The sequence below is a fragment of the Vanessa cardui genome, chromosome 14 (assembly GCF_905220365.1).
Source record: "Vanessa cardui chromosome 14, ilVanCard2.1, whole genome shotgun sequence".
NCBI lineage: Eukaryota > Metazoa > Arthropoda > Insecta > Lepidoptera > Nymphalidae > Vanessa > Vanessa cardui.
Genome location: NC_061136.1, coordinates 3108028 through 3129655, shown reverse-complemented (window position 1 = coordinate 3129655; position 21628 = coordinate 3108028). Strand labels below are relative to the sequence as shown.

The following is a 21628-nucleotide window of genomic DNA, read 5'->3' as shown; positions in this document are numbered from 1 at the left end:
GCTTTCCAAAAATGTATAAAAAGTAGGAATTTACTTCAAAGCAACCGAACTACTTCCTGAAGTGAGCGCGACTTCTACCGATTTTAAATAGCGATCACACTTAACTAGGTTTTAATTTTAATGACGGAATATTATTACAATTTACTATTTTTAATATTGTATTGCTGTTGAGGGATGAAAATTAATCGAAATAAATCAATCTGTAGCACAAACATATGTTGCCAGATACAAAAAAATTATATTTTAAAAATTGTATATTTAACTATTTCATTACCACTGCACTTGCAAATTTCGAAAGTAAAGAATAGGTAAAACTATGTAAGGGTACAAAATGTCATAATACATCATAGCGAAAACAAATTAAAAATATAAAAACAAAGCTTACCTTTTTAAAATTATTATATGCATCGCGAAAAAATTGCCATTCAAAAATATATAGGCGTTTTAATATCGCAAACTACTTGTTTGCAAACTTATTATAAACTGTAGTTTACAGCTACCTAATGATTTATACATTATTTAAACTACATTTTTTAATAAAATTTAATAATATTTTTTTTTAATATTTTTGTTTGTTATTTAAAAATAAAATATATCAATTTTTAAAATTAAAAAAATTAAAAAATATCAATTTTTATTATATTGACTTTGTACTTTGTGGTCTAAGTGGTGCTTTAACAAACAACTTTTATTCATAAAGTTGAAAATAAACCATATAACAATGAAATGCAATACCGTTTATAACTGTTACGGTTTCGATTGTACTTCAACAACGTTAAAATTATACATTATTTATCTTTTTATTAATTATTCATGCAATACTTCTAAGTAATAAGGAAAGATTCGTAAAACTGTCTAATATTTTTTTTATATTACGATTATGTAATAAACATCTTTATTGAAGCGTATATTTCTTTGACCTCTTAACTCTGCAAATTGGATACGCATAAAATTCAAATATACCGGACTTTTATGATTTCTTTAAGAATTTGTAACGATTGTATTAAACAGTTACAATTAATTTATATTATTTCGTTTTTCAACTTAACCAATTTTGACAGATACGAGCTGGATGCGAATAGCCGGAGAAAGACCAGAATGGCGTGCACTTGGAGAGGCCTATGTCCAGCTGTGGAGAAAACCAGACTGATGATGATGATCATGGATTTTGCCAAGACTGTGTTAAATTTTTTATTTGGAATTAATAGGTCAAGTACCTATTAATTCCACGGTTAACCTCCAGACAGGAAAAATTAATTTAAATAAATGTATTAACTAACATCACTTTGTATTTTTTAAATGTTGATAAAGAGTAACTACTGAGTTTCTTGCCGATTCTTCTAGGTAAAATCCACTTTCCGAACCGGTGGTAGCTTTACTTAATTGTTAAATGTCGATTCAAAAGTGCTTGTAAAAGCCCGCTTGAATAAAGTTTATTTTGATTTTGAATACTATTGGAAAGGTTAATTTTGTTTATATTTTTCTGATTGATATAAATATTAAATTCATGTAGTGGTTAACACTTCGTACCATACGTCACTAGTAACCCACTTAGCCTGCACATCTTGTCCAACTGGTTATTTACTCTGTGGATTGTGCTCTCAATGAACCGAAATAAAGAAATTTTGTGATAAGTAAAACTATTCGTACTATCGTAGAAATACGACTGAAAACTTAGCATGTGTCCAATTTTGGTCCTACTTTTCAAACCAATATTTTTTAGTTTTGAAGCAATATTTCCAATACGTTCATACAACAGCATGACATCACTTACGATGACTATATCATTATTAACCCTGAATACACCATGATGATATAAAGGCGATTCCTTTATTCGGTGATATGGGCGTAAAACCTAACTGGTTTTCCAAAGCAAACCACTTTCCTTTCTCAAGTATATCTCGATAACTTTTTCACATACTTTCATATTATGTTAAATAATATGAGCTTTATTTCTTGATAAATATTGCAGTCAACATTATACTACTTCATCATTAATATAATTTACTTGTAAAATATTTTTATTTATTTATTTGAAGTTTGTTTCTAGCGTTAGGAGTTTTATTTACGGTGGGTCTTACACTGCTTCTTCACAATCTACTGCAACTTTCCCTTTCTTTTTGAGTTTTTTGCATATTTATTTTTATCTTTGTCAATTACGTTCTCATTTCTATCATTTTGTCTTTCATTGTATTCAATAGTATCTTTTCTATCCCAACTCCCATCGATCCTACTGCCTTAGCATTTTGCCATTACAATCCATTAATAATTTTATCTGACTGATTAATCTGTGAATTTACTGCATACTTATTCCCTTTCAATATAAGTCACTTCATCTTGAAAAGTGACCGCTCTTTGTATCACATGAGATGTACTAAGCGATTAATGTTTTATAACAGATATTTAAAAGTAGATTATGTCCTTCTTTCTCTTAATCATTGAAATTCGTAAAGTTGAAAAATATTTAATCATAATAAAATCATCTACTTACTTGTTACCTTTCAAAAAGAAGAACATATCTACACAACATATATATCATGACCTTCAATAATATGATTAATGAAGTTGTATTAGCACAGTTTTGTAACACTACAGTCATATAAATAAGGCATCTATCTAGGACGTGGCACATGGTCAACCGTCGCATGCAGGCTGATTATCACATCAATGGCGATGCATTATACCTAAACATATTTAGTCACAAATAAATTATATTAAAGAAACTCTTATTTGCATAACGAACGCATCTTGTGTTATGAAAGTTGATGATCAAATGTCAAGACGGCAGTAACATCTGTTGAGAAAATTTATCATGTTATATGAATTCTTCAAGCTTAGGTGTGAATGAATTACTTATGTTCACAATTTTACTTCCTGCCATCACTAGTCACAGTAACTAGTATAACCCGATGTGTCTTGTGGGACTTGAACAAATATATCCATTAGTACATTTTTAACCAAGTTTCAAAGTTTCTAGGAAAAATTGAATAATGTCTAAAAACTAAATTGAAATTCCAAACAAACGACAAATAATAAATGGTTGAGTTTATCAATCAATGTGCTACCTAAGGCTATTGATAGGTCTTTATTATGAAATACTACACTTTATGCGTTTGGTTGGATGGATGGAAACAAATTAAACGTACTATAGTAAGTAGTAAATGGATTTATACGTTATAGGTATATGTATATGTAGATCCGTGTAGGTGCAGCAATAATTAGGCAACGTGGACATAACTTTGTCAAACTATAATGTGCTTGAGCAACTCAACATTTAGGTCAGGTAAATTTCTTGCCCGAATTGTCTACTATTTGCTAAATAAATTATAAGCTCTTACGACATTTGATAACTAGTTCTAGTAAGCTTATTAAAATTTTCATCTGCAACTTAGGGCTGCCAGGAGTCCGGTTTTAGCCAAGTGTTTTCTTAAATTAAATTCAGTCCATTCACGTTTCTGGCTTAAATAATATTTCTTCTAGAATATTATATTTAGTTAGACGGAATAGCGTGTGTAACTTAAGATAGGGCGAAGGTAATGCCGGATATTAAAAATTCCAGCTTTATAAGCATAATATTGCCATTTAATATAAACACCTATTAAGCTCTAAAAATGTATCCGAGCTTTACGACAAAATGTTTAATTTACCTTAATGTGAGTCTAATTTATATTTTATAAAGTCTGGCAACCCTGTCGATATTTTAATTATAATATTCATATTTTTGAGAAACCCTTCAAATATAAATTATCTTTTTAATATTTTCTGGAATTCAATTTGCGCATTCCGATCGGTACAGGGAAATAATATTGACTTAATCCGTGTGACCAATGTATTAAGAAACAATAATTAGGCTACAGATAACGATGAAGGAACTTAAAAAAAAAACAATAAAAAAATATATTGTCACTATTGTCACATGCAGAAGGCTGCATCGTTATCAATATACGGGCGCGCCATTGCCTTGGCACAGATACGCGGTCTTCACTGATTCAGGCAGAACGGCTTTTTCCACCGCACACACCCACACGCCCACTAAACTGTTCCAAGGCCAATATTGTTTGTCTACAGATCAGCAACAAACAGTGATAATAATCGCATAGTCCACCCTTGACAGACCCTTGGCCCCATAATTATTTTATCTATGTTTCAAACGCATACCTCACGATTATAAAGCACTTAATATGGTTTTCTCATATGGGTTACATACATAATGATGCCTTGAACTTATTAATTTTACAACCACTCAACAATAACGTATTCTACGTCATATTATTTTAAAAGGACTGTTTTTTTATTATATACGGCAATAGTTTTTTTTATTAATTACCTAAAAGTTATAATTAATCATAAAAATCTCTAAAATCGGCGTTTGTAACTGATAATAATTATACGATAATTGGACATGCAAGCTTTCGGCTGATTAAATGTGGTCAAGGGACATTCAGTAAATCAGTAATTGTATATCATAGCGACCGGTAAATAATTAAGAAAGTAGGATGGCGCCAAATTGCTGAGGCGCTGTATGCAAGCTAACCAAGAATTTGTGTGAACTCATTCCTTTTAAATGCATTCACATACTTTCAACTCTTGAATTATGCTTTTCAAATAAAAACAACACTTTTGAAAATTGTGAGTTATATAATGGGAAATCGAACGCTCGCCAATAATGACTAAACTTTCTCTTAAAATGAAAAGAACTACAATTATACCGTGATTACTCTTCCATTTTTTTGGAGTTTTTGCCATATTCATTATATTCTATACAAAAAATACCACAACTGATGCTGCTAAATGGTAACGTTTCAGATAAAATCTCAATGCTGGACGAAGGCTTACGTTTCGTCTTTAAGAGAAAAATATATAACCTACCAATTACATCGAAATATGAATACATATCATATTAACAATGCAATTCCTCGTGTTCTTAACTTAATATTTGTTCATTATTTAAAAAGCGCAATGGAACTTGTTTATTTTTTGTCCGATAACATATATGAAAGCGACTCTACTCTTTAAAAATTTTATGGTAGGTCAGTACAACTGCGCACAAGACTGCGTCGCAGAATATCGAAAATTGCAAAACATTAAACGTCGCTTTAGTCCTGGAATTACGTAAAGTGTTGGGCAATATTGTCCAAATATAAAAGAAATAAAGCGAGCCGCTCGTCCATCCGGCAGCGGGTAAAATTACGTATGTACACATTGCGTAACAAAGCTCGAGAGAGGATTAATGCGCAAAAACAAACGAAACCGAGTGCATCCCGGTCATAATACCAACATTTCATCAAAACGTATTTATTGATGAAATGTTGCTGCAACTAAAGGTCATCCCATTTGCCTTACATCTGTGAGTTCGCAAGATAAAGTCCTATAAAAGCTAATACGTACTTAAACAACAATATTCTGTAATAATTACACATGTACATTATGTTATTGTAATTTAATGAAACATACGCTAGCATTATATAAATTAATATAAAAACGTTTTTTTGAACTATTATTTTTTTTCGGCGAAACCTTAAATTGCTGAAACAATGGTCGGGTAAAATCTTAAAATATAAAAACTTTTTCTCAATTTAATGTTTAAAAGTTAATATAAAAACAATTTCTGTGTGAAACTGCGAATTTATAAAAGTAGGGCGTCAAACTAAAACTTTATCTTACGATAAGTAAAAATGAAGTTTAAATTGTAAGACGCTTCATTCAAGCTGGTTCACTAAAAGTTTATTTTATTTGTTTCAGTTTCATTTCATTTAATCGGCTATCCGATATTTTCACTTTTACGATACCTAAACATCGGTAAAATTTGTGAAATTATGTCGATAATTTTTATCTACCTGACATATTCGATAAGAATATCTGGTACGTACTTTTAAGAATATAATTCGATCATTAATACGCCTTTAAATTTTGTAGTACTATTGGAGGCTAATCCTAGAATCGATCTAGTTCACAGACATCGCATTTGCTGCAACAAAAAATTACGTAATAAAATGTTTTACTGCGACACAACGACGTACAAAAAACACATTAATATGATGTGATGCAACATTATCCTGAGATAAAAGATGTTAATTTAGAAAATATAAAGAATAATTTAATTTATTAGCATTATTACGAACGATCGCAATATGACTTTTCATTTCTGTCTTTCAATAAAGTGAATGTGTCACTGCTTAATTATGCCAAATAAGAATCGACGTGAGGAATTGGGTGAAACTTGTCGCAAGGTGCCTCAATTCCGTTATATTGGTATATACTACACGTACCGGCGTTCTCGCAATTTTTCATCTTATAACACGCCTAAGAGCTAAAGCAAGTGAACAACAATATGATGATGAATGGCCGATTTACTTCCAATCCACGTAATAAATAACCGGAAATAAATCCGTCATCAGTAACAAAAGAATTAACACAACTATAAACAACGTACGTAATCCTTGAATATAATGCAACAGTTAACGGGGGCCGGAGAAATAATTAGTGGAATGTTCACCGAAACTTTCGAATATCGGTCGCCTAAATTTCGGTGACCCAATGACTCAGGTGACCGTAACTGAACTATTGAATAGATATGAAGGTCACTATCTAATCCTTCCATCCTCCAGTGCGATGTACCCGGGCCGCGAGAGCAGTGGGGTGACGCGTCGCCCACCAGTGTCACTCGGTCTGCGTTCAGTCGTCGCGTATCCGTGAACTTGGCCTGGTCCGATCACCCTGGCCCCGAGGCCTTATCAGAGGCGCCGCCCGCGGCCTATAATAGCTGGGCCGGCGTCTCCCTTTGCCTCCAGATTGGACTGCGACTCCGGCAGACATGTTTCGCGCTTTGTGCCTTCTAGCTGTGCTTGCATCCGCCAGCGCCTGCAAGCCCTGCAGTGAGTGTTAATATCAATCTAATTTCTTTTAATTAAGATCAAAGCATTCACGAAACCTAGTGGCTGCATCGTGTTACGCAGTGTTGTGTAGCAGCCTCGTACAAAACGAATTGTGTTCGAATATATGTGATTGTTTATTGTGTTTACATCTCGGTAAGTGATAAGCGTAATAGTGGCGATGATTATTAAAGATGAATTAAAACACGGATTAATAAAGCAATTTATGTCTTTTTAATATTAGTACGAAACTTCGATCGATCGATTCGATATTTTAAATTAATCATTATAATTAACAAAAACAACGATAAAGTATATGCGCATTAAATAGAAAAAACATATTTAATTAAGTGTTAATTAAAGTAAACGTAGCACAAATTTTAATTAACATTTTATATTTAATAAATCAAGATCCAATCACTCGATTATCGGAACCAAACTTCCTATTAAATTAATATGCAGAAATATCTTGATGAAATGTTATAAAAACACTCAAAAAAGGAAATCGATTAATACACGCATGTGAAGTGCTCATTTTTAATTTCTAAATACACTCAGATTCGGTTCCTTATCTTACGTCACATAGTGAGCTAATATATTAGTGTTTTTAGAGAGTCTTCCACTTGCACTAGTGTTGTATAAACCGCAAAAGAGGTGGTATATATAAAAACAAAACACTAACACTATCTATAAATAACTAGGTGTATTATTATATAAAGAGTTAGTTGTGTCATAAATACGATAATAATATGATTATTTTTTTCATTTCATATTCAGCGAAATATTGCAGTAAAATAATGAAATAATATTTTCGTACAATTTTTGTTATATTGACTCACCATTTTTTTTTTAATTAGTTGTTATCTTTTTTTTAAAATGAATGTTCATCAACTCTCACTTTTTTCAAACGGAAATAATTAGATAATTCGGGTAATTTTAAATATATTGGTATCAATAACTGTTTAGTTATAAATTATATCGTAGTAAGTACTCTTACTTTTTATTAATACTAGCTTACTTATTTTTTTTTAATAAAATAACTAAGCAAAGAGGTCAGTAGGGCGGCAAAGACTGAATTATGTGACCTTTGTAACCCCAGGCTTCGCTTAGATAAAATATAGACACAAAGCTATTTATTTCTTCGTGTAATTTATAAATTATACCATTTCTATTATTAAGAAAAAAATAAAATAATAAGTTAGCTTACAAAATGTATTTATTTTGAATAAAAAACTTAATGTGGTTAGAAATTAAAAAAAAATCTTCCGTCACTAAAGAATCGTTTATTGTTCCAATTAAATTTAAAAATATAATTTATCATATAAAGAAGTGATACTTCGAAAAATTAGAACAGGTTATCGAAGTAAGATAACATGGATCCATGAGCTACAAGGAAGTTTGAGCTTTTGAGAATTTCAATTCTTGCTTACCAGAAATTGGAATTATTTTTAGTGATCAAAGTCCGTGTATCCGTATCCATAATAACTCTTGATATTTATCCATGATTATAGTATATTTTGTTGGATACGCCTGTTTTAATCCATACTTCGTGCCCTAAAATAGCATCTATAGTGCAGTTAGATAGTTTCCGTTTATTAGCCACAAAGATCGAAATCGGTCAGTGGGACATCAAATGTTAGTGAATATTTCATTACATAAATATTTTGAAACGATGTCAATGCCGTTAATTGTTAATAATACCGGACCACACATTGCGGTAATTTATACTGAATGATTTACAATAGTTCGTTAATTGCCCCGGATATTTTATAGTGATGTGACCGATTAGCCGATTTATTTCCGTTCCATTGATAAAGTTCAACAGACACAGTGACACACTGCGTCTACTATTTATGACATATCATCTGTATTAGTATATATAATTAAATTGTAAATAATTTATAAACATAATTAAATTGTAATTAATTTATAAAAAGCAATATACTACACATTTGTCTCGTTTTATTGAGGTTTGAATTATTATGAACTAGCTTATAAATATATCCGATACATTATGTATTTTATAAATCTATATTAAAACCTTCTAACCTAACCATGTCGAAATAATGAATTTAATTTGGAGTCACCAGTTCGAACTTTTATTCTAACTAGAAAATAAGACAATAAACTCCGCAGAAACTCTTTTCCATCATTTTAATTACAGAATTAATCGAATTTTATTAAATATGTGCAGATCCTGCTTAAATCTAGGTCCCACCTGTTTGTTTAAATTTAATTACGATCGCTTAAGTGGTTTAGAGGTGACGTAACAAACAGACGGACATTTAATTTCTGTCTTACTGAATTTATTTTTTTGATATAATCCTAGATCTTTTTTCAACTTGTTCATATTTCCAATTTACTTACAATATACTTAAGCATTTTAGTTTATTAATACATAAGCTATAATAACTTTCAAGTGGGTGCCGTTGGTGAAAGCTGCTAATTTAACAAAAATCCATAAAGTCATCTTCATTTGAAATTGTTGCCTCATTCCTTACAGTTGTGTCAAAGGTCGAGCTTAAAGAGCTATGGTGAAGTGAATAGCTCTCTTAAGATATTTATTTTATAGCCTTATAAAATCTAAATATCATAAATCACGGGCTTCCTTCGGAACGCGGGCACCCAGTTCACGGGACACTTAAATAGACTTTTAAAATTTTAAAACTGTTTTGATTGCAACTATCACTGTGTTAAATTTTTTAATTCAAAGTACTTAGAATTTCTTGATAGCAAACGCATTACCTACATTGACGACAACCGACGCAAAAATAAAACGTACATGTAATCCAGAGCAGTCTATCACGTGGATAATTTTAATTTAAAGCTATTCAATGTTTTCCGTATTTAATCTGTGCAGGCAGTCTAACAGATAATTTAAAAATATGCTTTTTTATCTAAAATACATTGTACACGACCAAAGGCCTGAAATATACATACGTAAATAAATAATTCAAAATTATATAAAATCATTTCATACTCTTAACGACATATTTATAAAAAAAAAAAAAATTACGTAACATCGATTTATGCGATATACGATTTATTTCATATAATTTTATGCGTATTTAATAAGGTCTAGGCTCTTGACATGGAAACTTTCGCTACTGAAGAGCTTATTACTCAAGCATAATATTGAATCATGGAATTACGGCGTTCAATAAGTTTCCTCCTTACCAATGCTTCACGTAATAACAACACGTTACTAGTACTTACAAGATCGCTACTTTACGTTAAGTAGTTTGAAAGGAACCCAGTTAAGAATTGCTTGATGTTGATAACGCAACTTGCGTTATCCAGACTAATTTTATAAATGCGAAAGTAATTCTGTCCGTCACTAAATATATTGTAATGTAATAAAGTGTGAATAAGGGTGAATACTGAAACAAAAATTAGGATTGTAAAGTTAAACTCGAAAGAAACAGTTGCTCTTTGACTACTGACTAACTGCTTTTTTTTTCATATACAACACAAATCACTTTAGAATATACAACCTACTTCTAACACATGCACGACGAATATGACAAAGCATAATCATAAATACCTTTACATCAAACAATCTTTACTATAAAAAAAATAGGAGTCTTTTACATGATGAAAAAAAAAGATACATAGAAAATTAAATGTTTTTAAATACTCTTAAACATTTTCTGTAATTATGCAGATAGCTCAGGTCTTCATTTTCGTTATCGCCGAGAATTAACCCACTTAAGGTGCAGTTAAACGCAAAATTTTGCAATGTTCATACATTGAGCTCCGTTATGATTGTCTCCTCAAACAAAGGAACAGTTCACTGGTTACTTAACGTCATAGATAAATGTTTAATTTTTGAAAAAAATGACCGCCTAAACTTTAACGTGTTATCTGTATGGACATATAATTAACATACCTATGTTATTTAATTGCAGGAAAAAGTAACCATAAACTCACTGAGTTTTTATGCAAATCATTTTCGTTCAATACTACATTCCAAACAGGTGCTTGCTTTATTTATTCAGAAGCGCGTTAAGTAATTAACTTTTTATTTAATTTGTAAGTATTTATATAGGCTTCTGATAAATATTAGATATATTTTTTTGGCTTAGAATGCAATATCAGTGGAAACAAAATTAACAAATTAAAAACTGTCTAAAGAGGGACAATAAATAAATAAGGAATTTATTATTTTGTGTAAATACGTCGGTCAGAAACTTGGTTGTGATCAAGCATACAACAACAACAACAACAGCCTGTAAATTCCCACTGCTGGGCTAAAGGCCTCCTCTCCCTTAGAGGAGAAGGTTTGAAACATATTCCACCACGCTGTTCCAATACGGGTTGGTGGAATACACATGTGGCAGAATTTCTATGAAATTTGTCACATGCAGGTTTCCTCACGTTTTCCTTAACCGCCGAGTACGAGATGAATTATGAAGACAAATTAAGCAGATGAATCAGGGTTCAAACCCAGGCAGGTTTGAACCCGCAATCAAGCATGAAAACCACAAATGTCTCAAATGTTATCAACGTGCAAATATCAATTGAAATGAAAACTCCGCTATAATTAACAAATATGTCAGATATATCTAGCTACAAGCTGCCCCTTACTGGGATATACAAAAATGGCTCACGTACTCCCTAAGATCCCCTACTTTAGATTGAGACCGCACCTGTGAAGAAGTTATCATAAATTTACATTTACCAATTCTATATTATTTTAGTTTTTAAAAAATCTGCGTTTCTATAACACACATTCAATCAAAATCGAAACCGATGATCTGTGAATGATCGCTTTTAAATCTAAATATGATATATATGTAGAACTAGTTTTTCGAATCTACTTGACGAAAACAGTTAAAATTTGATATAGGAAATATAATTAAATAAATGTATATGGAATTCAGTCATTATATATTTATTATTTTATTTACATAGAGTTCGCTGATCGTTAATAGAGTAGTAGCTTCAAGCTCGTAACTTTTTTTTTTGATATTTTTAAATTGATAATATACCAAAACAACTATTCATTTCAAAATCAAATAATTCATAACTCATAACGTTATAATTATATGCATAAAATGTTTTCCAGTAAGCTTTTGCAAATAAATTCCAAAAAGTTTTTTTTTTCATATACTGTCAAGATTTATCTGTGTATATTAAAATATTACATTATAACATATGTATATGAGCTGAAAAACACAGACGCTGTGACTTCTTTTTCAAACAGAGATAAAAATCTTTAAAGAGACTGGTATGAAAAAGTTTTATAAAATATCATATTACATTTGTTGTAATTGGTGATTGTCAAAAATAAATACAATAAAGAGAATAAAACCTCTTTACATGATGAAACATGATATGAAATAACGGAATCCCCTTACTTCCTTATACCTACATTAAAAACACACAGTATGATCCGTATCGTAGGATGATATGTCAAAGATGAACAAAATAATATTTATTATAAAATTCAATTAATTGATATAAGATATTTAAATGTCAGTTTATGCGATATATAAGGTTTCTCATCATTTCTCAAAAGTATATCAATTGAAGTTAAAGAGGAATTACGTTTTATAAAGCTTTACTCAAGTCTTTGTGGAGTTGGGCAAGTAGAGGGTAAAATTTATGTATAACAGAACAACCACAACATTTAGTATAATTATTTAATTGAAATAATTTTATTATTAATAATCATTAAATAAATAAAATATAAATTATTTTTAAAATAGTATTTCAGTCGTAAGTTATTAGTGATTAAATTTACTTTAATGTCATTTACATGATGTGATTTGTTGCACCTTCACACAGTATACATTTTCTTACCGTTAAGGCTTAATATTGTGACATATCTTAGTTTGATTTATTTTTATTACAATACAAAGATTATCAATAATTTACATGTTAAATTTTATATATAAATAATTAGTCATAATATTCTTCAGAAGAAATAAAACCTTAATTTCACATTCAAAGAAGCTTTAAAAACCGCCACTTAGTGATAATAGGAAGGGAAATGTAGATCAGCTTAAATTAAAATGGTCACATTTTCACTATTTTTATTGGTAAATATTTTTCAGCTTGTGGGATTGTTCGTGGGGCTCGGGTCGTGGGTGGAGGAGCAGTCACTCCTGGAGAATTTCCCTGGCTGGCAGCGGTGAAGAGAGACGGTAAGCTGATTTGCGGAGCCACAGTCGTCGCTAGGGATCACCTCATCACCGCCACACATTGTGTCTACGAGTTGGTATAATCCTAATATTATGATATTTCAGTTCACGCCATAACATAAAATTAAGTGTCATTAATTAACATAAAATCTATATTTCTTAAATAACTTTATACACCTTGTACTATCCTTGTAGTATTTAAAGGTGTGTATATAAATAGATAGGCCACCTCTAGTTAGTGGTCACCATCGCCCATACATTGGCCATAAATATTAATCATTCTTTACAAAGCAATGCGTTCCTATCATGGGGAACTAAAACGTTAATATCCCGTAACTTTAGTTTTGTTGACAATCTTACCTTTCAAACCTGAGTTTTACTGTTCGGCGGTAGATTATGTTAGTCAGTTTGTCTAAGGCCTTATCACCAAGCATATATGTACAGATATATTCAAAAAATATATGAATGAAACATCGAATTTCCGGAAACATTTGACAGATGCGTTTGTGTTTATTCTGTATCATAAATATGTTCAAATTTGTCACGAACATTAATATATTTTTACCTTACTAAATATTATTGAAACTTTCCCCGTCCATATAACAAAAAATAAAAGTTAAAGTAATACTTATTTCTTTCTTCTTAAAGTTTTATAAGAATTTAGGTTAACAAATTTGAATTTTGACCGAGATATGCAATACGTGGGTCAGACTGAATAAATTGCCGATATAAACTCCATAAAAGTTCCAACGAAACAAACCTTTATATTCCCACAACAGCGCGATTCTGTAAAAATCACTTCGGATCTCACTCGTAAAATGTGTGCAACTGACTCACGGTTATACGTCATTTTGATACGTGTATATTTTAAAATTCATTATTATTAATGAAATATAATAATTATAGTCAATGACGTATTTAACATTCTGACATTAGGCGCTTGTGTTTTCGATGTGTTTCGAGTTTCTTCTTACAGAATAGCCCTACAGTAATGGGGTTATTACTTTGCGTCGAGGCAGACGATGCATTCGCATTTTAACGGCGCGCTCTGTAATAAATTTAGTTTTTTTTTTCGTCAGATTGATTTATTCATGTTTTCAATAAAAAAATCATAAGTAAATTACATTTTATTTTAATTGAAACGACGGACGAAGATATTGATTTTGAAAGTTACAAGATTTTTTTTCAATATTTTCAAATGGCGTATGGCATAATGGAGTGGATCTTGGAGCTTATAATTTATGCAACAGATGGTTATATAAAAAAATATTAAAAGGCATTACATATCTATGAATATTTAAGCAAACATCTCAAGAAAAACTATTAGTAAATATAATTTGGACACCACATTTGCAAACAATGGTATTATTTTAGGCGAGGCCCCTCAGAAGGTGAAAGTTGATAATTATTGGCTAAATGCATAACCGTTTTGTCAATACCGAACATATTTTAATTAAATTTCACTTATTTATTTGCGTTTGTTAAATAAATGTGTTTGGAGAGGTGTTAAATATGCTAAATTATTTACTTTCATAAAATATTTCATTGTATAATAATGTATAAAGGTGTGGAACTAACAGACTGCTTGTTTGAAATAAATAATTGATATTTATTACACGAGCATGGATTCATGTTATAGTTACTGCTCCTTAATATATAAATATACATTCTATTTTACTTATATTGAGGAAAGATTTGCGTCGGTTCGAGAGCTGTACGTGTTGTATTACCTATATTAGGTAAAAACTTACCTGAAACCATTAAGTCATAGGCTTATTCTATTTAAAAAAATATTTTAAGTTAATTTGACCTTCTTAGCAAAGACCTCTTTTTGTACATCTTAAGTTCAAAGTTTACTTCACCTCACTGCTGTTATACGATTTTGTGGAATTTCATTAAAACTGTGAGTAGTTCACAGTTATTCCATGTCTTTCCTAATATCTCCATTTAAATTGAAATTCAACAGCGTAAACATTTTATCAATGTGATCTTTTATCTTTATCTCGTTGGTAAAATAATGATGTATAAAAAATAATGAGTCACTTTAAATGTTGTTTTAAATTCAATGTAATATTTAACGCTGCTATAACCTACTTACTTGGAAATATACTCGAATCGATGTGCAAAATAATCGACTGTAATTAAAGGGTAGGTAATATCCATTACTTTGCATATTAAAACTCTTTGATACTTACGAATATATTACTCATGATGATATATCTACGAGAGTAAAATTTACATGCCTTATTTATTATATATTAACTTATATAAAAGGTTGAACTAGAAGGAGCACGCGAGTATATGCTTATACTTTGGTATAGTACGACATAAGTTTGATGTAGCATCGGAAAATTCAATAAAATCGATTACTGTCGATTTATACAGCCAATAGAAATAAGTAGTTCTCTATAGATTCTCGCGTTAGTTCAACCCGAGAAAGCAAGAGCATGTAAATCGACGTGTCAAATTGACGAATGTATTATCACATATGATATTACGAGCTTGTACGTTCGTGTAAAGATCATATTCACATAAGAAATAAATATTGATGATTTGGGATAGCGTACGTAATTCGGATGTGATCGGTGTTACGAATTTTGCCGATGCTACATCTAAGTTGTGTCTTACTAATTTTTTTTTTCATTGTGTCACAGAAATTTTTTAAACTTATTACTCACTTTAATACAATACATTACATTATAATCTGAGATACGTAACGTTTCAGATGACGACTGTTGCCAAGCATATAAATGCGATAATTTAATAATAAGTGTATCAGGGTTGCCAGGCCCTAAAACACAAGTCAGATTTAACGGACCACTTTTCAAAATCAGAATATAGTCGTTTAATGTTATGGACGAGTCTTTAATAATACTCATCATTACCTAGCTCTTTCTGCAACCGTTACGTGCAAATTCGTTAATCGTTACTCATATTTAAATACTAGCGGCCGGTCCCGGCTTCGCGCGTGTGGACATAAATATTTTTTTAAATTTTTATCTTTGATTTATTTTTATTTTTTTTGTTACTTTTTTCGGACATGGTTAACAATCGTCGTTTTAATTCAACTTATTTACACAAAAGCCTTAATAAAATATATACTTAAACCTTTCTTATGAGTTTCTGTCTATTTGTAAAAACCGCATGAAAATCCGTTCAGTAATTTTGGAGTTTATATACAGACAGACTGATACAGCCAGAAGTCTTTGTTTTATAGTATGTAGTGATTGGTTGTCTGGTTTACATCACATCTGACAGCCCTGTCCTGTATCGCTAAATCTTAATAACAAAGTACATTAGCGGCCTTCTTTAAGAAACAATCCACATACCAAATCGATGATTGAAATTAGGTACAAGTGAAATTAAAAACTGTCAATAATCAAGTGTATTAAAATTTACTTTAATCTGCAAATCCTATTAATAACGTCTACCTAACATTCATAACAATAAAGTGAATGTTTATATGTTGGTATATAATTATGTAGCCATCTTTAGCCAAATCTTTTTTCCGTTGAAAACATAAACAGCCAGAAGTAAAATTCTTTACTCGAATAAGTGCAATGCTTTGCAATGCAGAAACATTATAAAAGATTAATAAAAAATCAAACGTTTCATAAATTATAACAAAAAGTTATCAAAATCAATCTCACGATTATATAGGTATTATAATTCATTTAAAATGTATTATTATTTATTACCTACATACGCCCTAATAAATGTTGTTGTTTTACGATAGAGCCCGTTGATTGTGCATTTATTACAATGATTTCAAAATCTCTTTAAAGTATTAATTATAAAAACTTTCTCAATTTTAATTTTTAATTTTAATAACAACACGTTAACGATATATTCAAGGCCTTGTTATTATATTTTACGTAACAAAAGAACTTTCAAAACAGCCCTTTATATAAATAATGTGTCCTCTGCCTTAGGGCTCTTTCAAATTACACAACTGACCTCAAAGTGTTCGTGTTATGCATGCTAAGTGTTTGTATAAGTTGATTCTCATCTTGAGTAAAGACAGCTCGTCTTAAATGAGAATATTTTACAACAAAAGCTTATATAAATTAAAAAATAATTATGTAAGTTTTTTTTTTTTTAATTTACAAAGAATATTTTAGATTTTGTACCATAGATCGCCTATCACTATTTGTATGCTATGGATCGGACTAGTGTCTATGTAGTACCAAGGTCAGGCTTGGCAAATCGGGTCTAGGTCAGCCAAGTTGGATGCGCCCGTGCACCTTTTCTTCGTTTCGTTACGCAATTACTGATCGTCTCGCTCATTTGCGACGTGCCTCGACTCCGTTATGTGGTTTTTGTTAGAATCGAATTTAAAATGAAGATGAATTTGCTGTAATTTCGCAAAAAAATACAATTTAAACCGACATTTATCTATCAATGAAAGTAATAATCGAGAGATGAAAGCGAAAGTTTGTTTCTATTTGATTCGAATTGAATTTTGTCAAAACGAGGTCTGCATTTGTAGAAAGTTTTTCTAAAAACAAAACTTATCGTACTTTAACTCACTAATAACATATTTAAATTGATTTAAAAAATATATAAATAGCAAGAATATGTTAATTTTGTTATTGTATTATTATTATACGTACCTCTCGTACCTGCTACTTTGTATCTGTGGTTAGATTGTGTTAATGATCTTATGTGTATATTTGTTACGTTCCCAAGCATTCTTGTTTGGATCTAACTTCCGACTTTCAAAACTTAGTGCAAGTCCATCTGAGTAGATACCACCCACTCATAATTCTATCGCCAAACACTTTGCATTGTTACGTTCCGGTTTGAAAGCTGAGTGAGCCAAGTCGTAACGACAATAACATTCTATTAATTAGCACCTGGATTGAGTTACACTTCTAACAATGCCACAAGTCTTAAGGCATTTCTGACATGGCATTTCAGGCATTCATGTTTGTCATATTCCAAATATTATTTGTAACAGGCAGACAGATAGGTTAAATTCCCACCTAATTGTACACCAGCTCATAGACATTGGCGTTTAAAGAAATATAAACCTGTCAAGCAAGCATTGGATAGAAATATTATATCCTAAAAAAAATAATTATAAATTTATCATTTTGGCGCAGAGTGGAAGCATCTCGCCTGACTGTACTTGTGGGAGAACATGATGTAAACAAATCAAGATCAGAAGGCATCCGCGTGTCACACGTGTTCCAGCATCCAGACTTCAATCGATACACCTACGACAATGACATCGCTGTGCTGAGGCTTGCAGAGCCCATACCTGATAATCTTTACCGCCCAGCGTGCTTGCCAGGTATGTTATTTCGCTTATATCTTATTAAAATCAATATCTTCTCTAACCAGGAAACAATTTTAATCTAATATTTTATCTATGCAATCAATTAAAACAACTTTTTCACATATATTCTGGTTTTTAAAAATACGCAACGGGACGGTTTTTAAAATACATACACCCGTACTTGAATCGACCATTCTCATCATTTACAAGTGTGTGCACAAAAAAAGTGCACTTTCATAATCCGATGGAACAGCGAAAACAACATGACTAGAAATAACTCAGGTGCATGACCAACGTATTTAGATAGTCTCCAAGTCACGAGAGTTTAAACTCTGTAAACCCTAGGTAACTACTGAGAATTTCTCTGCTGAAAAACCCTATAACTATATATTTATTTCGAACCCAGAATTTGTGTCCTTATAATCTATAACCTAGAGGTTAGATAGTCTAGTAGAATAATGAGATAGTCAAATAAACAACAAGGAGGAATACAAAGCGAAGTACCTAAGCAAATTAATTTTCTAGATGATGAAGATACACTTGCAGGAGTAGATGCTGTTGTATCTGGATGGGGTAGCACAATTGAAAAAGGACCTCCATCAAATATCCCCATGAAAGTAAGTTTTCAATTTAGACGAAGCCAAAGCCAAAGTTACAAGTTAAGGCTATTGATAGAATACTGTAGGTAGGGTAAGTTTTCGAAAAGCTTAATGACATTATTAAGTTTAATTTATTTTTCATATTAAAAATACAACTTAAATATTACTTTTGAGTTGAAACTGCATTTGGCGTGGCGTGTTCGCGCATAATCATCAGCACAGTCCGAACTGCAACTTATTATTATCATCATCATTATACGATTATATTTCCATTATTCGGACAAATATGGTAAATGCAGCTAACACTTACATTTGTCGATCGTCAATTAATTCACTCGAAACGATCATCATTATGAGAAAGCAAATATTTTGACCCACAGATTTGGTTTATTTGAAAGATCAGATCGTGTAGTTTGTAATAACCCTCATTGGAATATACCCACAAAGGTAGAACGTTTTATCCTATCAGTGGGACATTTACAGGCTGTAACTTTTACCTTCTTGAATGTCTTTAACGTTTTTATTCTAGAAAAACAAATGTCATGGCGATTATTGGATTCGATTTTTATTTTTACCCTAATAATGATTCATTTCAGGCGCAAGTACAAATTTGGTCACAAGAAGAATGTAGAGGCGCTGGATATGGTCGTAGAAAAGTTACACCGCGTATGTTGTGCGCAAACGCACCCGAGAGAGATTCGTGCACCGGGGATTCCGGCGGACCCTTGCTAATGGCACAGCCACATTATACTATTGTTGGTGAGTTCATATACTTAAACAAACGTTGAAAATATTGTTATTAATTTATTTCTTCGTACATTGGGGATATAGGTGTTGTGTATCCTTTTTACACGTACACTCACACAAATACTTGCGATTGTTATTGTCGCAGTCCGTTTATGGCATTGTTATAATTATCTCACTAATATTTTCTTCGTATTCTTTCTTAGGTATTGTATCTTGGGGAAGAGGATGTGCAAGACAAGGCTACCCTGGAGTTTATGCGCGAGTGGACCGCTTCATGCCCTGGCTACGAGTAGCTTTAAGACACGCTTGCACATGTCTACCGCCGTCAGCATCTTACAAATAACTATAGAGGTTAACGTAGAGGCTAAATAAATAAATTGTATACTTAGATTTAAATTAATCGAACTAGATTTTATGAGTTCACAAAAAATACTTTGTAGAGGCTCGCTAAAATCCACTGTTAATTTAAAATGCCAAATAATGAAAAGTTAGATCTATTACAATGTTACGTTTACATAAAACATATTTAAATGACGTAATTATATAATAAGTTAGATTTTTACGCCTTTTATCACATTGGTTACACAAAATTGAAAACTTCTTAAATCATAAATAAATTTTAAGCAAAACTAGAATGCAGTTTTAGGCATTTTTAGCAACAAATGACGACTGTTGTCTTTGATTATTTATATGTCTAGAATGTACTGTCAAAGCTGAAAATGTTACAAATAATGGCTATACGCACATTAGTATAGTAGTAAGTATGGCGTTTGGTGAGTGTCAAGTGCAACTGACACTCACACAAGTATGATTTGGTTCTTTTGTTTTAGTTGTTTTATAGTATGTAACATCTAGATATATAAATAATTAATGACTATTATTGATATATTTTTTTATCACTACAAGCTGCTGGCAATTATACGTTGTTTTTTATTGTATTTGTTAAGGTTTACCGACGAAGAAAAGAAAGACGAAATAAAAACTATGGAGAAGGTAAAATATACGAACTACATTTTAGACATACCTATGAATTCTTCGTTATGCGCCTTTTTTGTTATAAGTATATAACATAAATGTTATATGTATATAAGATTAGAGGATAAAGGAAAAGCTTTAAATTAAACCAGAATGCCTTAGTCGTTTTACGTTATAAAGCCGGTATTATCCGAATGTTGCCATTCAAACCAAAGTGATATTGTAAATGGCATGTAATTTATATTAAAATTAAATGTAAGGATATTATCTACATACATAATTATCAGTATTAAGTTTACTTTTAAATAATAAAATTTGAATTAATATAGAAAAATGGCTGTGACTTACATTAGAAATTAATTAATGACATATTAGTATAAGGTTTTATTTTTTATTTTTTTAACATATTTATTAAAATAACATCATCAACCAACTTTTTGTTACCATTAAACATATCTGTTCCTTCTAACCCCATTAAGTACTTAATTGTTACCGTTGTATTATTTTTAGATGTAATAAAACATTTTCTTTATAATTGGTATATTATTATTTGTGTCTTTCTATCCAAATTAGCTCGTGAATATATAAAAACATTCGTTATCGAAAGCTCCTGAATAATAAAATAACTGTTAACGTTGACAATTATTTAAAAGTTATAACTTATACCTATAGCTTTTAAGTGTGGCTTCGCCTGCGAAGTTTATCTTGGAATTTATATTTCGAAACATGTTATATACCTTTTTTTTCATTTAGACAGTTGTGACAAGTGTACATGTATTTTTGAAATGGTCTCCAGACGATCATCCCTTTCACATACACATTTGTATCTTAATTATAAATATATAGATTAATCGGCATTACGGAAAGTAAAATTCCGTAGCATATTAGACTTTGAAACTGACTATTATATACCAGTCGTGGCGTATCAGTTAAAACTATAATATTTTAACCCGCGATGAGAGCCACATTATAGTTCAATGTTAAAAGTGAAACCAATAAATTCAGTTG

The 21628-nt window shown here is 30.9% G+C and overlaps 1 protein-coding gene across 1 annotated transcript; it reads left to right on the top strand.

Annotated features, from left to right (window-relative positions):
• Nucleotides 1-6645: 6645 nt before the first annotated feature.
• On the top strand, nt 6646-21155 carry LOC124535222 (trypsin-1-like). Its single transcript, XM_047111348.1, has 6 exons — nt 6646-6875; nt 12932-13091; nt 18124-18314; nt 18825-18916; nt 19495-19657; nt 19849-21155. Exons 1-6 carry the CDS (start codon nt 6815-6817, stop codon nt 19986-19988), a joined length of 807 nt encoding a protein of 268 aa, XP_046967304.1. The 5' UTR covers nt 6646-6814; the 3' UTR covers nt 19989-21155.
• The last annotated feature ends 473 nt before the right edge of the window (nt 21156-21628 follow it).